Source organism: Malus domestica, chromosome 17, assembly GCF_042453785.1.
Source record: "Malus domestica chromosome 17, GDT2T_hap1".
Taxonomy (NCBI): domain Eukaryota; kingdom Viridiplantae; phylum Streptophyta; class Magnoliopsida; order Rosales; family Rosaceae; genus Malus; species Malus domestica.
The window spans coordinates 15,163,736-15,183,819 of record NC_091677.1 but is presented as its reverse complement, the minus strand read 5'-3'; the positions used below and the strand labels follow the sequence as shown (position 1 = coordinate 15,183,819).

Genomic DNA, 20,084 nt, shown 5'->3' with positions numbered 1-20,084 from the left:
GATTCAAATATAAGATCTTTCACTTTTAAATGAAGAAGATTACAATCAGACCGTAGTATTGAAACGCAAATAAATTTAGATAAAGAGAGGAAATGGGTGTTTTTCTAGTGTACTCCATCGAACTAAGCTTTGATTGACATAAGTGCCCCTTTTTCATCCGCATTTTCATAAAAAATAATAAGAAAACTAATGAAAGGGGTTTGAAAACTTTGAGTTTTAATGATAAGGACAAAATAAAGGGTAATGTGAATAGTACCAGGATTGACTTTTTAGTGTAAAAATGTGATTTTTCGTTAAAATAAACAGTACCGGATGCTTTTCGTTAAAGTTCCCAAAAATAATATGTTATCCTTTCATTTTTATTTCTTTTATGGTCTTTGGCTCTGTATATTCTTCTTCTCAATATTAGGAGATGGTCCTCGTTCTTCCCACTTCTAAAACTATGAGTATAAGAAAATTTTTTTTAGGAAAAAAAACAAATTCAAAAAGCAACTGAAATTTTAAAGACAATTTATAAGCATAACTGCATGCTTAGCATGTGTAACCGTGTACCTAAGCGCGCAGTTATGCGCATGTAAGCCCAGGGAGGTTAATAAGTATAACAATAAATAATAAGTTTATATATTTGGAAAGATTTGAGTTCATTCACAATAATAATTCATCTCACATTTCGTCCTCATAAAAAGAGGAACTGATTTCAATTGTGATAATAACGATATGTTTATCCATACTAGAACGTGTACTGAAATGATTATGAATGCTTACTTCCATTGTGTTTAATTTTAGTTCTTGCTTCCATTGTGTTAATAATACTGTTATAATTATTATGATTCCTAACTTATTGCTTCCATTGTGTTAATAATACGATGAGGCTGGCAACTCCAATGAAAGAGAGGTTCTCTCAAAGATTTAGCTAGAAGATATCGAACAATATAGACCCTACTTTGAAAGGAGTCTACCGAATGACACTTGACATCTTCGAATGTGGTACACCGAAAAGGCATGCATTGGATTGGTAGAGATGTAATGAAAGATATGCCCTGGTCAACAAAGAAGTACCAATCAGAGTGTCTTGCTTCAACAGGAGCCTATCGAATCACACTCACAGTTTCAGCTGGGATGCATCAAACTTGATCTTTCTAAGGAAAGGTACCAAACAAACCCTCCAATTTCGGCTAGAATTTTCCAAACCCTATCTGGTTTGTCCACCTTTTGATTTTGGAATGTGCTTGAAGTTCACACATACCTATGTCCAGATACTTAGGCCTTAAAGCACAAATATACTCAATGACGAGTCTGGAAGACTCCCCACACGTAAGAGTTGGAAGTTTTCTTTACGTGCTTTCATATAATGTTTCAATGTTACATCTGTTTTGTGTTTTATATTGCATATGTACCTGTGTGTACTGTTCAGGGTCATCTCTTAGAATTTGGGAGTCATGTGCGAGAATTTTAAATGGGGCCTTCTTTAATATAATCTTTTGAGAAAATATTAATTTTGTTTTAGACACTGTACAAGGGAAATGATAAACACACACCCTTTTAGCTTCTCATACACCTACGTTTAATCTTGTCCGCTGTTTTTGTTTGATTTATTTAATTCGATGCCCAAAAATAAAAAGAGTGTCTGATGAGCTTAAAACGGTGTGTGAAAATCACTTGCCAATAAACAAATCTATTATTAAAACTAAAACTCATCATCAATTAAGAAACACTCAAGTCAAATTCATAATAGCAGTAAAAAAACATAAAACACCTAAATTTACTTTGCCAATTCAATCAACAATCACATTATAATATATGTTAAATGCCTTACATGAATCAAATTGTTAGCACTTGAATCCAAGTAATTGAATGATCTCATTTACTTGAGGAACTAATCCAATATTCTTTTCCCTATTAGACTATTTTCTATTTATTTATTATTGAAGAAATTTTATATCGTAATATCTATGGGTTGCAAAAACATTGGTGGCATGTTCAATTGGGGCATGTGCAATGGCTCATATTGCTCTTCCTTAAAGCTGACAATGATTCCCATATGGTTGTTATAAATACATGTTGAGTGAACCTGAGGTTCATTCCAATCTTGAAACCAAAGTTTTCGAGCATTGCCATTGAAAAACCCAGGGTTTTTCTAAAGAAGCGCACTAACCATGCTGAGAACTTTTGATCTCCATGATGTAGATCTGTTAAACAAACTATGCCCCTATAAGTTATAGTTATAGCTATAATGCTTGTGAATTCTATTCAAATCACTAATTCATGTGTTGGTAAAGTAAAAAATGTCGAACATTAATAAGCTTGATTTCATCGCTTTGGAGGTATTTGGAAGAAACTACCTCAAGTGGATTCATGATGTGAAACTCCACCACAATGCAAAGGATATTAATTCAACCATCTAAGCTGAGAATGAGGCAATTGAAGCTATGAAGGCGACTGCAACGATCTTTGTCCGCCGCCACATGCATGTTACATTACAGATGAATATATGGCAAAAAAAAACCCTCAAACTCAAACTCTCTGGCAAGCATTAGCTAATCGTTTGGTCACCAGAAGTTGATCACTTTGCCTGAAGCTAGGCACGATTGGATTAATCTAAGATTATAGGATTATAAGCCTATGAATGATTATAACTCTGAAATATACAGAATCTGATCATTGCTCAAGTATTGTGAAATTGAGTTTACTGAAGAGGATCTTATGGAAAAGACCTACTCAACCTTCAATGTTACAAATATCTTTTTCCAATTGATCAGGTTGTTGAGGCTTCGCATGTACACTTTGCTGTGCACCATGCATATTTGACTGACTATTTACAAGGGGAGAGATGGCCTTGGACACGGGTATTGAACTGACTGAATTCAAATTCTGAGGATTCAACGTTGACCCAACAGATGTCGCTGCACCATAGTAGTTTCCAGGCACAAAAGAATCAGCATTGCTCATTCCATAGCTATCACCTAGTAAATACATGATTCATTGGTCAAACATTTACCTATTTTATGATATACTACTCAAATAAAGTCATAACCTTCGAGTGTATAGGTAGAGTGATAGACAGAGTAGATTCATGATATGAATCTATACTAGACATGTACATATGTGCATGCACACCAAAAAAGCTAGAGCATACCTTGCATTACCGGCCGCTGATGTTGGTCAAAGTGCTGTTGTAATGGTTTGGAAGAGTTAGCATAGGGTGTTGAGGTCATAGCCCTCAGAAGTACCAGACTCATTAACCACTGGTAAACTGTTCCCAAATCCCAACCCACCATTTAGAGCCCCATTTGGCAACCCATAAGACTTCTGCAGCATGCCATACCTTATTCCAGTATTTATTTGGCTGCCAAGGCTATGAAGTATACGGCTATTTTGACCACCAATATGCTGCTGTTGCTGTTGTGGTTGTGTTACCATTAAAGAATCAACAGTACAGAACCCACCTCCATTATTAGAAGAATCCAAATTCATGTAAGACTGATTATTACTGCTATTAAACCCAGGGGTAGGAATCATTTGGCTAGCCATTCTTTGCACACCCATTGATGATATGTTCCCTCCAGCACCAACAGACAAACTGGCAGGAGACTGCTGATAACCATTAGATATAGAACCTACAAAAAAAAAAAAAAAAAAAAAAAAAACTGTAACAGTGGTTTGAAGAATCAGTTTGAGTAATTTAGGGAAAAGATGATACAACTCAGTTTACCATCAGATCTATTGAACGAGCCGCCATGTAAGGCACCAGTGGGCACCAAGTTTCCTGTGTTGACTGTCATAGGCGCTATGCCAGTACTTCCTCTAGTGGTGTTCATAGAAGCATCCATAGAAGAAGTAACAATCATATTTGAATTCCCACTGTGTGACATACCAGGAGTTGGTATCATCATACCAGCAGGAGAGGAAGAATTAACAGCCTGTTGAAACTGTTGGCTTTGATTTGGGGGTCGCTTAATCAAATTGTGCAAACGACTCTCTAACGTTTCCGGGTTCATATAGTCGTCCTGACATAGGATTTGCAAACAACAGAATCATAAGCCTACTAAGACGATATCCATTTCATACACAATAAGAATAAGATCAAGCAAGAACATTATCGCTAGATACATGTATAGTGAGCTTCAATAGCTGTCAAGAAATCAAAAGGTTAACCAGCATACTTGACTTCAGAATTAATGTCAAAAAATAATAATTTAATAAACACAACATAAAAATTTTAGCTATTTCAAGAACACTGAGAAAAGAGAGAAAAAAAATTTGCCTAAATAGGCTAAAGGGGAAAGTGAATAGAGAAACAATAAAAAAAATAAAATGAGAAACCTTGTCCTGAGAACTTTTCAATAAACCCTCATCCAATTTTTTAACAATCTCCCTAAACTTCCTGTCATTCATTGGCTGGCGAAGTTTTCGCTGCCGTATAATTTGCCATCTGAAAAAAAACAATGGTAGCATCAGTATTTAGGTAAACAATTGCTCAAACATAAAAAGAATAATCCTATATCTCTACTAACTAATAAAACACTCATTGTCAACCAAAATCCTATGAAATTACCAATTTAACCCTCTAATTATAACAGAACATGAATAAGAAATATGGGGCAGAAATGTAATTTCACACAACCAAATTTTGCTCTTTTTTTTTTTTCAAAGCCTCACCTACATGTAATCCTAACATATCTCTAAACAAAAAAAATAAATAAATAAATAAACTTCCCAGTCCCACATTCTCTATCACTCTCTTTCTCTCTCCTTCTATTTCAAAAACAAAAATAAAAATTTTTCTCACACATTTTGTGTGTGCGATGCTAGTATGAATTAACAAAGGTACATGCTAGAACAACTATATCATGTTTAAAAAAAAAAGGTAGTGCTATTCACACACCCATTTTTACCTCCCACACACCCTTGTTAAATTTTGTCCATTCATCTTCTTCAATTATATATAAAAAGAGAACCAAAACGCAAAAAGCAAAAGAATAGTTTCTTCATATAAATAAAAAAGTTAATGTCAGTTGATTTTAAAACATGTCTTTTGATTCCATACGGAGGTAAGCAATATCAATTCTACATAGCAACAATTAATAAGGAATAGCATACTTTGCAAAAACGAACAAATAACAAACAAGTAAGCTGAGACATGTTAACAAGCAACTTACTGCCCATATAATAATGATAGAACACCGAAGGGAAATGCATCTTACATTCTATCCTGCACAATTTGGCGTGCATTGAGAAGTTCAGGATCCATGTTGGACATAACACGAGCAGGCCCACCTAAATTTTGCATTTGGGGAGCAAGGGCATTTCCATTATGTTGAGAATATCGCGTTTAAGAATGGGAAAAACAAACAACCAAGATAAATAACACCAAGAAATTACGTGGTTCGGCAATATGTGCCTACGTCCACGGGACAACAACAACAATCTTTCACTATATCAATAATGAGTACAACCAATAATCTTGCCAAATTTCTAGAACTAGGACTTGACGAAAAACCTGAAAGAACAAGAACAAGAAATACACTATCTCTCTTTTCTTTTCTCTCGCACACTTATTGTTTTGCTCCCTCCTCAAAACTAGTACAAAAGCCCCTTTATATAGACATAATAAAGGTCTTATTCAATAGGGATTATTAATCCTAATTGGAATCTAGTTATGAATCCTACCACTCCAATTGGGTAAACAACTTCAATTGGGAAAACAACTCCAATTGGGAAAACAATTTAATCCTCTAAGACTATTAATTCCCAATAGACTACTAATCATGGGCTGGAAAAAACCCAACAATCTCCCCCTCCAGACCATGAGGAAGGTATACCATAATAGGATTGCTCCTCTTGACCAAACTCCCATTGATCGAACTTTTCATGACCAGACTCCCCCTGATCGAATTACCCATAACCAAGCTCCCCTTGATTGAACTACTCATTAACCAAGACCCTCTTGATTAGATTTCTCTTGACCAGGCTCCCCCTGATCGCAACACCCATCGTCATTGGCAAAGGCAATTATAGACTTCTTTGCCAGAAAACATCGCTTATCTTCATCTTGGTCCAATCAGCATCAGACATACTTGCTGGCTTGCTCTTAACACCTTCAGTAAAGCATGTCCTCCTCTTGATTTCCACATAACCCAATTAAAGCAGGTTGCACCCTCCATTCTAAACAGATATCAGCCGAACCAGACTCTGATACCACTTGTTGAGAATATCGCGTTTAAGAATGGGAAAAACAAATAACCAAGATAAATAACACCAAGAAATTACGTGGTTCGGCAATATGTGCCTACGTCCACGGGGCAACAACAACAATCTTTCACTATATCAATAATGAGTACAACCAATAATCTTGCCAAATCTCTAGAACTAGGACTTGACGAAAAACCTGAAAGAACAAGAACAAGAAATACACTATCTCTCTTTTCTTTTCTCTCGCACACTTATTGTTTTGCTCCCTCCTCAAAACTAGTACAAAAGCCCCTTTATATAGACATAATAAAGGTCTTCTTCAATAGGGATTATTAATCCTAATTGGAATCTAGTTATGAATCCTACTCCAATTGAGAAACTAACTCCAATTGGGTAAACAACTTCAATTGGGAAAACAACTCCAATTGGGAAAACAATTTAATCCTCTAAGACTATTAATTCCCAATAGACTACTAATCATGGGCTGGAAAAAACCCAATGGGAGAGCACAGGCATCTGAGATCCTGCCTGAATGGGCACTTGCCCCAATATCGGTCCTGAAGTGTGTGTCTGCACATTCATCTCCTTTATCCTTCACCACGCTGACTGTAACTAGCAAGTACCACATAACTTAAAAACAAAACCTTTAGAACTGCACTGCCAACTCATGCTTAGCCATAATAAACTCCCTCCATACTGTACATACAGTGAGAAAACAAAAATAAAAAATCAAGAGTCTACTTAAGTAGGAGAAATAGCACAGACAAAAAAACTAGTAGCGGGGAGGAACAAACATAATTACAACATGATGAGCACATTTTGTTTCAATAAGAAACCATTCAAAATGCAAGTGATTTAACGAGAATCGCTTGCATTTTTCACTTAAACTTTTACTACTTGGGGCTTTTGGTAGCAGGAAACCAAGTAAAAAAATTAAATTGGGCGAGTGCGAATACAGTGGAAAACAATTCAGAAAAATGTGAATCAAATTAGTAAACCAATAACAAATCTTTGAAAATGACATTGACTTTAAGCAAAATCGACCGCCATTTTCACGCAGTCATTGCGAATTTCGCTTACTACAATTGAACATCCTAAAGCAGTCAGATAATGAACTTGTAAGAAATGAATAATACAATCAATCAGCCAAGGGGGAAATTGGGGCCAGGGAAGATTGCAACCCAAACATATGCAATCAAAGGGGCAATTGAGCAATTCAACAATCAACAAATACAAGTTGAATTCCCAATTTCACAATAATCAACCCAATCATACTCAATCAAATCAAATCAAAGATCGAAGCAAACCCTAGCTGCGAGCGAACCTGAAAGATAAGCGATCGGAGATCAAAATTGATAGAGGGCTTTAATAAAGCACGACCAGTACAATCGGCGATGCGAGATAAAGAGAGAAAGAGCGACGAATAGGGATTGGGTTTGAGAGAGAGAGAGAGAGAGAGAGAGAGAGAGAGAGAGTTGGTTCGCACCGTCTCCCCCAAATTATATACCGCACGTGCGAATTGACACGAAGCCGAAAAGGGGTCGAAATCGAAAGCGAAATTACGGCGAAAGAGGAAGGAGGAGGAGGAGGAGAAGAAGGAAGAAGAAAGCGAGAGGCACTCGAAATTTTGGGGCTTTTTGGGGCTCAAATCTCAATTGCTCAATTGGGGGTTAATTTGCTGAGAAATTATTCTAATTCCAAAATTTAATTCACCAAAAATTTATGTTTATGATTTAATTACCAAAATAATTGAATTAATGACACAAACAGGGACGACAAGAGAGACGCAGATAGGTTTTGTTTTTTTTATTTAATACATTGATATTTTTACATTAAGGAGAAAATGAATTCAGTAAAGTTACATAATAGATAACACCAGATTCAAACTTAAGATCTCTCACTTTTAAGTGAAGAAGATTATAATCAGACCGTAGTATTGAAACGCAAATAAATTTAGATAAAGAGAGGAAATGGGTGTTTTTATAGTGTACTCCATCGAACTAAGCTATGATTGACATAAGTGCCCCTTTTTTCATCCGCATTTTCATAAAAAATAATATGTTATCCTTTCATTTTTATTTCTTTTATGATCTTTCACTCTCTATATTTTTCTTCTCAATATTAGGAGATGGTCCTCGTTCTTCCCACTTCTAAAACTATGAGTATAAGAAATTTTTTTTTAGGAAAAAAAACAAATTCAAAAAGCAACTGAAATTTTAAAGACAATTTATAAGCATAACTGCATGCTTAGCATGTGTAACCGTGTACCTAAGCGCGCAGTTATGCGCATGTAAGCCCAGGGAGGTTAATAAGTATAACAATAAATAATAAGTTTATATATTTGGAAAGATTTGAGTTCATTCACAATAATAATTCATCTCACATTTCGTCCTCATAAAAAGAGGAACTGATTTCAATTGTGATAATAACGATATGTTTATCCATACTAGAACGTGTACTAAAATGATTATGAATGCTTACTTCCATTGTGTTTAATTTTAGTTCTTGCTTCCATTGTGTTAATAATACTGTTATAATTATTATGATTCCTAACTTATTGCTTCCATTGTGTTAATAATACGATGAGGCTGGCAACTCCAATGAAAGAGAGGTTCTCTCAAAGATTTAGCTGAAAGATATCGAACAATATAGACCCTACTTTGAAAGGAGTCTACCGAATGACACTTGACATCTTCGAATGTGGTACACCGAAAAGGCATGCAGTGGATTGGTAGAGATGTAATGAAAGATATGCCCTGGTCAACAAAGAAGTACCAATCAGAGTGTCTTGCTTCAACAGGAGCCTATCGAATCACACTCACAGTTTCAGCTGGGATGTATCAAACTTGATCTTTCTAAGGAAAGGTACCAAACAAACCCTCCAATTTCGGCTAGAATTTTCCAAACCCTATCTGGTTTGTCCACCTTTTGATTTTGGAATGTGCTTGAAGTTCACACATACCTGTGTCCAGATACTTAGGCCTTAAAGCACAAATATACTCAATGACGAGTCTGGAAGACTCCCCACACGTAAGAGTTGGAAGTTTTCTTTACGTGCTTTCATATAATGTTTCAATGTTACATCTGTTTTGTGTTTTATATTGCATATGTACCTGTGTGTACTGTTCAGGGCCATCTCTTAGAATTTGGGAGTCATGTGCGAGAATTTTAAATGGGGCCTTCTTTAATATAATCTTTTGAGAAAATATTAATTTTGTTTTAGACACTGTACAAGGGAAATGATAAACACACACCCTTTTAGCTTCTCATACACCTACGTTTAATCTTGTCCGCTGTTTTTGTTTGATTTATTTAATTCGATGCCCAAAAATAAAAAGAGTGTCTGATGAGCTTAAAACGGTGTGTGAAAATCACATGCCAATAAACAAATCTATTATTAAAACTAAAACTCATCATCAATTAAGAAACACTCAAGTCAAATTCATAATAGCAGTAAAAAAACATAAAACACCTAAATTTACTTTGCCAATTCAATCAACAATCACATTATAATATATGTTAAATGCCTTACATGAATCAAATTGTTAGCACTTGAATCCAAGTAATTGAATGATCTCATTTACTTGAGGATTTACTTAAAGCGGTATTATGAGTTATGGACATATGAGAGGAACTAATCCAATATTCTTTTCCCTAAACATTGGTGGCCTGTTCAATTGGGGCATGTGCAATGGCTCATATTGCTCTTCCTTAAAGCTGACACTGATTCCCATATGGTTGTTATAAATACATGTTGAGTGAACTTGAGGTTCATTCCAATCTTGAAACCTAAGTTTTCGAGCATTGCCATTGAAAAACCCGGGGTTTTTCTAAAGAAGTGCACTAACCATGCTGAGAACTTTTGATCTCCATGATGTAGATCTGTTAAACAAACTATGCCCCTATAAGTTATAGTTATAGCTATAATGCTTGTGAATTCTATTCAAATCACTAATTCATGTGTTGGTAAAGTACAAAATGTCGAACATTACTAAGCTTGATTTCATTGCTTTGAAGGTATTTGGAAGAAACTACCTCAAGTGGATTCATGATGTGACACTCCATCATATTGCAAAGGTTATTAAAGCAACCATCTAAGCTGAGAACGAGGTAATTGAAGCTAAGAAGGCGGCTGTAACGATCTTTATCCGCCGCCACATGCATGTTGCAGTACAGATGAATATATGGCGAAAGAAAACCCTCAAACTCAAACTCTCTGGCAAGCTGTTGACCCTAAAAACTACCAAGCCTACGTGGCGCGCAGGCCGAGTAATTTATGAGCTAACTACGTCCTTCGGTTGAATGCAGGGCGTGCCAACTCGTCGGCCGAGGAGTAAAATATGCTGATGTGGTGATGAGTGCGCGGCCGACTTCTGCGTCTTGCGATTGCGACCGAGGAAGGAACACGTCTCGGCCTCTTGGGATCTCGAACCTGAAGACAAGGCTACTATTCTTACGAAGTTCACAAATTGTTGTCGTCGGATTCGGTCACAGTGATGGTGTTCGTCAGAGTAAACTCACTCCGAATCGACACCAAAGTGTAAGGACACAAATACTCAAAGCGGATATATGTCTTAACAATAAACGTGGTTCGGCCACCGGAATGCCGAACTTTAAATCCCATTTGAGAGTATCCAATCATAAACTAACTCGGCGTGCAATGTGCCGAGCCAAATAAACTGTAACACCTCACTTCGCCGAGAGGGCTAATGAGATAACCTCGACCAATAAGGATTCGGAAATCCTTTTCGACCAAGACTTGGATAGATAACCAGTTACCCTCGACGCAGTGCTATCTATGCCGACTGAAGATGATGTGAGATCAGCTGGTTCTACGGTGACAATGTTATCTATGCCGACTGAAGATATCACCGGTTGCCTTCACAGTGCTGTTTATCCAAACTGAACGTGTGTCGGCGAAAAAAGAAAAGGAAAAAGTCTCAAGGTTGTTGAGAGAATTTGGGCAGGGCAATTGTGTGTTGAATTGAAGGGGCTTTGAACGATGCACATCCTCCTCTATTTATAGCATCAGATATTTTCTAGATCGAGTTAAAACCTTACTCGGATTAGGATTTCTTATTCTAATCAAACACTATCTCGACCAGTCCTATTTTCACTATGACTTTGAACCCAGTCCTTTATCAAGCCGGATTCACTTCCGGGTTATCGATATTCATATCCTGCCGAGACTCCTTATTGCGCCAGGATTCAATTACTCGTCTCGCAGCATGACTTAGCCGACCTAGGTTAGGAAGCCCATGAACTAGACGATCCACGGTAACCTTTTCGTAAGGCCTTCCGGGCCGAGAATAAATCTCGGCACAAACCAATATTTTGGGCCCAAACACAAGCATTAGCTAATTGTTTGGTCACCAGAAGTTGATTACTTTGCCTGAAGCTAGGCACGATTGGATTAATATGAGATTATATGATTATAAGTCTATGAATGATTATAACTCTTAAATATACAGAATTTGATCATTGCTCAAGTATTGTGAAATTGAGTTTACTGAAGAGGATCTTATGGAAAAGACCTACTCAACCTTCAATGTTACAAATATTGTTTTGTAACAACAATATCGAGCACAAAAGTTTACTAAATTCTCGAATATCATATATGTCTTGTTGATTGCTGAAACGAACAATCAACTGCTAATGAAGAATCATCAATTTTGACCCACTGGCACTAGAGTTGATCCGGAAGCACATGCAATTGCTTTACATAATTATAAATGCCATCAAAGGTAGAGACAACACAGCAAGGACCTCAAATCCAAGCTTGGGGAGGGGGGGCAGGGAGACATAACTCCAGCTAGAAGAGACGAGATGATCGTAGGCATGATTCATTTGCTCTCAAAGCCCAAGAGCTTCAAAAGTAAACATAAAACTGCCAAAAATCCTCCCAACCTTGACATGTGCTACCATTATAGGTCGCCGTACCACTGGGCTCATGTGTGTCATGTTCCTAAGAAGGTCATGGAGGACTATCACGCAAAGAAGAAAGATAGAGTGGCTAACTTCACAAAAGACAAACTATGCCCAAGTCGAGAATCATGCAAATACAACATTGAAGACATTTGACATCTAAAGTTAGTGGGGAGTGCTCGAAGTTGTGTAGTTAGGACATAGAGCTAGGGTCCTTTTTGGTTAAATTTGTGAACAAGTTTATGTTTCTGGATTTTGATTTGGTGATTGTTTCCTTTGGTTTTAAGTTTAGATATATGAATGAATGTATGTTTTCTCGAATATGTGATCGATTGAATATCAAGTTTTAATTTCTTATTCATGTGACATATTCAATTAATTTATCTTTAGATGTGTGTTTAGGCAAGTTTGTTATTTGGTTGATAGTCTATGACGCATACAATAGTGTCTGAGCATAAGTACTTTACTAACTTTATACCTAAGTTGACACCTTTGACAATGCTCTCAGGTACATCTAACCTGATTGAGGGACATGACACTGTGCTCCTAAGGTTGTCCAATGGTATTTAATTCACCATTAAAGAGGTCTTATATTTTCCTCGTTTTGGAAGAACGTTGTAAAGCTTTAAGGATATTCGAGATAACGCTTATCACGCTGCAACCACTAACAAGAATGGAGTGGATTATCTTTGCATAACTTTCTTTGAATATGGCAGTAAGCATATTCTACATAAGATGGAATGCCTTTCGAACAACCAATCAAGTTGTAGAGGCCCACTATGTGGCCGGCCTGCCCTAATCACTATGTTTCCTAGTCTTTACTCTCTTTGGCATGATTGTTAGGACACTTAGGTTATAGTATGATTTGCTGTATACTTGGTTCTTCACATGGGCATCCTTTTATTCGAAATAAGGACCTTGTGCTTTCAAGCACACCATGCCAACCTTGCTTTTTAGGAAAATTAAATTCTAGATAATCCCCTACAAAGATTACTACTAATCTTTCATCTTTTCTGCAAAGAATACAAGGGAAATTTGTGGACTAATCCAACCACCATGCCGACTATTTAGATACTTTATGGTTTTGGATGATGCATCGACAAGATGACCACATATTTTCTTGTTGTCCACAAGCAAGACTTCATTACAAAGCTCCTAGTGCAAAGTATCAAACAACGGGCTCACAAATCCATTTTACCCCCACAACAAGCTTTCCACTTAGTCTATTCACTAGTTCCCAAGTGCTATTCTTTTCAATCATTGAGATTTCTCCTGCATTGCTTTATTCCAAGCTTGATCTTGTGAGGCATCTTTGTAGCTTTCTGGATCAATCACATTGAGTGAACACATCTTCCAATTTTCTTCACTTCTTTGGAGCACAATCATAAGTTTCAGTGAGTTTTTTTTTTCTTTTTAAGACTTGTCCCAAAATGACGTTGTTGATTTCACTTGAACTTCTTGCATTTTCAAGACTTGGCTCACTTTCAGTATCCATAGAATGAGAGATCACACCAGACTCATTTGCACTTGAACTTTCTCCTATAAAGTTGATCCGATTGGATAACACCAAAGAGTTTACGTCGAAAACTTTTGACGACTATTGCATTTCTTTGGGTATTGAAGTTGAACATCTAGTTCCCCTTGTTCACACCCAAAATGGTCTAGCAGGAGCATTCGTTAAGCATCTCCAAAAGTTGTAAGGTTCTTGGTCATGCGCACCAAGCTACATGTTTATGCTTGGGGCTATACAATCTTACACGCAACCATGTTAGTTTGCTTGCAACTAAGTGCCACCCAACCTTATTCCGCGTTATAGTTGGTTACTGCTTGATATCTCGCACTTAGATAGTTCTAAAGGACGTCAAGTTAACGTCGAGCAAGGATGTGCCAACCTTAAAAGACAGTTGGCCACCTCTACAAGGCCTTTAGTACCCTGATAGTAGCTAATCACACGTACCTACCTTGAAGCGTGAGTGACCCATTTGTTCAAAGGATTCGCATCATTGGAAGGGGAAACAAACGATACAGACTAGTCAAACTAGTTCATAATCATATCACTATCTCATCTAGTCCATCGCATGGGGATATTCTAGATTATGGTAGTATCTTAGATGATACACAACCACCTCCCGAGAATCAAGAGATTTCGGTCCATTTTGCTAGCTTGGATGTGTTTGGATCAAATGAAGTTACCATCGACGATGCCTTTGCATTTACAATGGCTACCGAGATTTTGATTAGCAATGGCATCAAACCTCATTTCGTTGATGAATGTCGATGTAGAACCAATTGGCCAAAATGGAAGAAAGCAATCCAAGTTGAACTTGATTCCTTAGTGAAGCATAAAGTTTTTGGACATGTTGTTCTAACTCCACCCAATGTGAAGCATGTTAGCTATAAGTGGGTGTGAATGAGAATAATAAAATAGTGCATTACAAAGTACGCCTTGGGGTGCAAGGCTTCTCAACATTTCCAAATTTGTCATTTTCTCTTTTTCCGGATCATGAATGAAGGAAGAACTTTACATAGAACATCAAATTTCCTTTCCCAAAATAGAAATGAAGATGTTTCTATTCTTTTATTTCTTCTTTTCCTCAAAAAAAAACAAACCAGTCTGCCACAAGGGCAAAAGGGGGAAGAAAAGAACCATAACCAAATGTCCAAATGTGGGACAACAAAGGGCCACAACAAAAGCCAAAGGAGACTAAGAGCTGGTTTGGTATTGCTTTGCTTTGAAAAAAAACTGTTGTGAGATTAAGCGGCTGTGCTGTGAGAATAAACAGTTGTGAAATAAATCAGCAGTGTTTGGTAAACTTTTTTGTAAAAGTGATTTTAGAGAAAAAAGCAATCTGATAGTGGGTCTTTTCATTAAAGGAGCACGGTAGCTCCGTGTGCTTTGAAAAAAAGCCAGTTTTCCAAAGCTGCAAATAGCTGCTTCAGCTTTTTCCTTTGATTTCAGCTTATTCTCACAGCAACTTCCAAAATAAGATCTTTTTTTTAGTTTACCAAACACCTAAAACCCTCGCAGCTTTTTTTCATGGGTGTTTTTTTTTTAATCACCTCACTCCCAAACCACCCCTAAGATGGTCCGGAGAGAAACTTCCACGACACGATGGAGTCCAACGCCATCGTGTAAGTTTCTCTCCACTCGAGCTTCAAAGTGCAAAATATCACACTAACTAAATGGCTGTATTAATAGAGAAGTTACCATCATTAGCTGATTGCCATATGAATTGGTAAGGAAATTTACATGGGAAAGGGCTGGGCAGACAGACCAGTACAATTTTAACAAACAAGGAAAATACAACACACTCCCACCCCTCCTACCCTTCCATAAATACCCTTAATTTCAAGTCAAAATTCCAAGAATGGCATGCTCCCATGGATATCCAATATCCGGGCATGACAGAAGGTTAATGCAACCACACATTTTACCAAATCTCCCGTCGTGTCATAGGAATAGTTTACCGCACCTCTTTCCAATGAGTTGTCTGCAAGACGAAACATGAGGGGCAAGAAGATCAATTGTATGTTGCAGGTCTAGGTTTAGGTGGTATATAAAAAGAATTCCCACAGTCGATTGGCGTATGCATCAGTGGATTCCACCTATCAAATATCAATCGGCCTCCTCGGCCAATTCTTCCTCGGAATTTATAAGGTGATGTGGCTGCTCCATTTGTTACTGAAGAATCTGATGGTGGTACAATGCCTGCTGCTGCCAACTTCTCTGGAACTAGAGGTCTTGTAAATAACAAAACTGGCTCAAGGGGATCCTACATGACGCCCATCCAACAGTTAAAATTCACTACTGAAACTCATATACCGACAAAAAACAGAACAATTCAAACCTAATCTACAATCCGAATTAATTTCGCTAAAATTCCCTAACAAACTACCACATATTGAATTAATGACAATGACAAAACTTCAGCAGTTACTTATTGATATAGCTGCCTAGAAGAGAGAAAAAACAAGAAAGGAAGGGAGGTAATGGTACAGCAGATAGGTAATCTGATTCTCAAAAAGCCAAAGAAAGTACCATTTTATGAAGCCACCCTTGTGGTGCATGCCGCCGCCTAAACTCTTGCTTCATGGTACCTGTAGGAGCCATAATTATGTTCGAATCTGTTAAAGGCGGATTCGGTATTGTAGGAGGCCGTGTGCGGGGCCGGCCATTTGAAACATCATCTGAATCAACAAATTCGTCCTCGCTTGAACCAAATTTGCAAGATACAGGTTGAAAGCCAGGAAGCGCCAAGCTATCTTCCAGGAGCTCAGTTTCATGCTGAAAAATCCGAAAGTCATGCACCAATCAGCAACATATATTAAATTTAAACCATTATGAATTACATAGCCCAGAAGATTTACTGAAATATATGCATGATGGAAGGCATAACAAAAAGTAACCAGCAACAAAGTTTTCCTTTTCCTTCCCCTTTTTCTACCTTCTTTTCTTTCACTAACTTTTTTTTTCTTTTGAGATGAAAGAGTATTTCATAAAGAAAAATAAAAGGGAAAAGCTTTGAGCTTCAGAGGGAAAAGCTTTGAGTTTCATAGGACCATGTAACTGTTTCCCGTATCAACTACTAATTCCAGCGTCCTCACTTACAATAAAAGAAAAAGGTACAAGGAATTGACAGACAAATATCCAGAATAGGAAAAAATATAAAAACTAATGGCATAAACCAACAATTGAAACATCACTCACCCCCAAAAGATAGACCGATTCCAAATAAAAATTGAGATAAAAAGTCAAACGGAATGAGGAGATTGTCAAGGCCAATATTAAAAAGAAAGCTGCCGGGGATTTGCTATCGTTAAAGCAAACCAAGAGAGTAACAAGCCCTATGCATACCTTGTACTTCATTTGGATTATTTGAAGACTAACTTCATTCTCCATGACTTCCCTCTTTTTCTCTTCTCTCTGCATACAAATTATACAGAAGCAACCAGCTGCAGTGAGGACAAATTCATGGCAAGATGAATATAACACCACTCAAGGAAACTTTAAACACTTCAATAAAAGCACCTTGATTAAAGACTCTACTATGGTCTTGGCTTGCTCGAGGTTGCGCCTAACCTGAGAATAGTCAATTCCAAAAGAAAAGCTTGTGACTGTGATTGTCAAATACATATGCAACTGGAAAGAAATTATTGAAAAAGCAATACAAACCTGGCGAAGCTTTTCAAATGACTGCACATTATTTTCCCTTCTTTGCATCTAAGAAAAAGACAAACAATTAGAAAGAGATATTTAAGAAATGTGTATAAACAAAAACATTTCATTAACTAAATGACTTCGCCTGAGGAAAAAAGGAAAACACAATCAAGTTTTTATTGTACCCTTCTTGTGTGCAGTCTGTGGGTTTTCTCCCTTGGTCTAAAGACATTGTACGGGTTGGTGTCATTAACTGGTGGAGGAGGCTGTAACAAAAATGTAGATGAGAATCATAATGTTAAAGTTTTATCACAACGATGAATAAATGATATGCAAGGACATATAGGCAGGTGACATAATAAGCACATAATCAAGAATTAAACCTAACCTGCAAACGCCGCAAAACAGGCTTCTGCCAACGTTCACGCTGCCAAAATTGAGTGAAAAGAATACATATCATCAGAAATATTAAAAAACGAACAATAATTAGACGGGACTGAACCACAACTTATTGTGTATATCATGCAAATCAGTGAATATCAGCTGCTTGTTCAATAATGTTGATTATTCTCCAACCCACAAGGAACAGAACTCACTGGATATTAAACATTTCTAGTTGACTAATTCATTTCCAAACAACGTTGTATATCCTTTAACCTCTAAAGCTTGTTAGATAATACACACCTTCTCTTTCCAATAATTATAAACAGACTGGATAACAGCATATCTGAGAGACTGAGATTGAAGAGCCTACAGCAAAAGGAAACAAAATTCTATTAACTTCGAGAAATGATTCAACATGGCCAAACGTTAGAAAAAATATGCACTTAAAATGCAACCATAAAAGATCACTTGTAAACAGAGAAATACAACTAGTAGCTTTAATAAAAGACGACCAGAAATTATCTTTTAGCGTCTTCATAAACAGGGAGAATGGCAACCTTTTCAGTTTAGGAACATGATACTACGTACCTCAGTCTCATTTAGTAAGACCTAACAACAACCAAATTGACAAATATAAATGAACGATGCCACCAGCAGTTGGATATAGCTAATGAATGAAAAATAACTTTTAACATCATGCATCAATATTGGTCAATTCATTAGGAAAAATAAATCAAAACGCACATCACCTCACTAGCAACATCAAGTTGTAGAAGTACAGGGATTGGTGAAGCAAGAGTAGGAGTTATAACTCCTGCTCTTTCTCGCGCCTTATGGTCCAAAACCTCCAACTTAAAAAGAAGACTTTCAAGCCTGTATGTGTGAGAACACCTTAATGATCAAAATACCATCATCGATCGAAGAATAAAGAAAACTTGATTAAAGCTACGTCAAGATTCAATCCTGGAGGGTTGGGTCTCTACATATTCCTCAACATCAATTTTTTGAAACTGCGCTTATCAAATTACATTCTAAATAGAAATGAAGAGTTAGAATGTGATTAATTGCTGCTGCTTTCGTACAAGCTAATTCTATTGTCCTAAATTACTTGATAAAAATGTGGACGTAAAGGGTAGGCAAAGTGATTACTTTTCAGGTGCAAGAATCTTCTTCTCTTTGTTCAACTCATGCAGCCAGTCTTCATCCTCATTGTCTAGGTCATACTCCACAAACTCTCCGAGCTCGGCCCGAGCTGCAAAACCATCGAAAAAATCGTCAGCAACGCAATACTAACAACAAAATGACGGTAACAAACGAGTGTGAAGTTAAAAACAAAACCTCCTCTCGCGCGAAGGTAGGAATTGGGCTGGCCAAAAGTGCGAGAATAGTCCCGCTCATAAGTGTCAACAACAACAAACTGAGGAGTGGGTATTTCAGGGATGTATTTCTTGGGCGCGGCGGGGGCCGGGGGCGCCTCCGGTTCAACGGGGGGATCGGCGGCGGGGCGGAAGAGCTGAGAATTGCGGGTGGAAGTTGGGGTGTCATCATCTTCGAAGTCCTTGACGGATTTGACAATGGGGAGCTTCTTGTGGATATCAACAGGGCGAGGCCTGAATGAAAGTCTACTCATTTCGACCTCTGTTCATATCTCTTCAACCCCTTTAGGGTTCCGGGAAAGAGCGAACCAGGCAGCGGGGGATTATTAGGGAAAATTAGGGTTTCGAATTGGGAATTGAAAGAAGAATTGGGATCGATCAAAGGGTTTGTTCTGGTGTTGGAGACGAACACGGAACACCACTGCTCGGATTGGATTTGGGTTCAAATGTTTTGGGCCCAATTTTGACTTGAAAACTCCCTAACATTGAGGCCCAATCATAGCTTCCAGATTTACTACAATCTTTTTGTGGGGCCCTTATTCTCATTTACTTATGCGGATTCCACATCAGCGCCACGTGTAAGGAAATAAACAATTTCTTGTTTGTGACCCAATTAATGTAAATTTCTGATTACGCCACTGATTGATTGAGATTGAGATTGATCTCTTTGTTGGCATTGGTGACACTGAAGCAAAAGAATACAGGCAGATCTGTCTTTTCTTGGTCCTATCATATATGATGCCATAGAGATGTTGAATGAGATCACACAGGGTACGGTGGCTCAGTTTTCGGAGAGAGAGAGCGGGAGAGACGCGGGAAAAAAATTAGATGTGCACGAGGAGAAAAATAATGTGTGATTGTCATTTTCCATCCTAAGTTTTGTCTTGGTACAACATGACTCGAGCTCGAATGGGAGTATCACTTCACCTCCCATGTCATTCTCCAACAGAAGACACGAAAACAAAGAGATCGAAGACAACCGAAATACCAGAAATAGACAAGAACAAAACTTAGGCATAACTACCTGAACAGGTGAAAGACAAATAAGT

The 20,084-nt window shown here is 37.5% G+C and overlaps 2 protein-coding genes across 4 annotated transcripts; both read right to left on the bottom strand.

The window, feature by feature from the left end:
* Window positions 1-2,612: 2,612 nt before the first annotated feature.
* LOC139193894 (histone acetyltransferase HAC1-like) lies at window positions 2,613-7,874 on the bottom strand. Of its 2 annotated transcripts, XM_070817725.1 has the most exons (7): window positions 7,517-7,853; window positions 6,721-6,888; window positions 5,205-5,277; window positions 4,324-4,432; window positions 3,713-4,007; window positions 3,137-3,617; window positions 2,613-2,963 (listed from the first exon to the last, which is right to left on the bottom strand). In XM_070817725.1, exons 2-6 carry the CDS (start codon window positions 6,818-6,820, stop codon window positions 3,193-3,195), a joined length of 1,002 nt encoding a protein of 333 aa, XP_070673826.1. In that variant the 5' UTR covers window positions 6,821-6,888; window positions 7,517-7,853; the 3' UTR covers window positions 2,613-2,963; window positions 3,137-3,192. The 2 variants fall into 2 exon arrangements, with proteins under 2 accessions (XP_070673826.1, XP_070673827.1); XM_070817726.1 differs by lacking the exon at window positions 6,721-6,888 and having other exon boundaries at window positions 7,517-7,874.
* Window positions 7,875-15,287: 7,413 nt separating this feature from the next.
* LOC103436277 (uncharacterized) lies at window positions 15,288-19,473 on the bottom strand. Of its 2 annotated transcripts, XM_008374702.4 has the most exons (12): window positions 18,998-19,445; window positions 18,809-18,911; window positions 18,409-18,532; window positions 18,248-18,268; window positions 17,960-18,025; window positions 17,664-17,702; window positions 17,461-17,541; window positions 17,291-17,338; window positions 17,147-17,197; window positions 16,973-17,041; window positions 16,157-16,402; window positions 15,288-15,890 (listed from the first exon to the last, which is right to left on the bottom strand). In XM_008374702.4, the coding sequence occupies exons 1-12, from the start codon at window positions 19,287-19,289 to the stop codon at window positions 15,639-15,641; spliced, it is 1,392 nt and encodes a 463-aa protein (XP_008372924.2). In that variant the 5' UTR covers window positions 19,290-19,445; the 3' UTR covers window positions 15,288-15,638. The 2 variants fall into 2 exon arrangements, with proteins under 2 accessions (XP_008372924.2, XP_008372925.2); XM_008374703.4 differs by lacking the exon at window positions 18,248-18,268 and having other exon boundaries at window positions 18,998-19,473.
* Between the last annotated feature and the right edge of the window lie 611 nt (window positions 19,474-20,084).

What these genes read in the sequence shown, in the direction of transcription:
- LOC139193894 (XM_070817725.1), bottom strand. Translation starts at nt 6,820, where the DNA reads ATGTGGTACTTGCTAGTTACAGTCAGCGTGGTGAAGGATAAAGGAGAT. An exon ending in CAAATTGTGCAGGATAGAAT is followed by an intron (nt 4,433 to 5,204) that starts GTAAGATGCATT and finishes GTTTTTTTTCAG; the next exon opens with ATGGCAAATTATACGGCAGC. An exon ending in TGAAAAGTTCTCAGGACAAG is followed by an intron (nt 4,008 to 4,323) that starts GTTTCTCATTTT and finishes ATCCTATGTCAG; the next exon opens with GACGACTATATGAACCCGGA.
- LOC103436277 (XM_008374702.4), bottom strand. Translation starts at nt 19,289, where the DNA reads ATGAGTAGACTTTCATTCAGGCCTCGCCCTGTTGATATCCACAAGAAG. An exon ending in TAATCCAAATGAAGTACAAG is followed by an intron (nt 16,403 to 16,972) that starts GTATGCATAGGG and finishes CGGATTTTTCAG; the next exon opens with CATGAAACTGAGCTCCTGGA. An exon ending in AAGGGTGGCTTCATAAAATG is followed by an intron (nt 15,891 to 16,156) that starts GTACTTTCTTTG and finishes GGCGTCATGTAG; the next exon opens with GATCCCCTTGAGCCAGTTTT.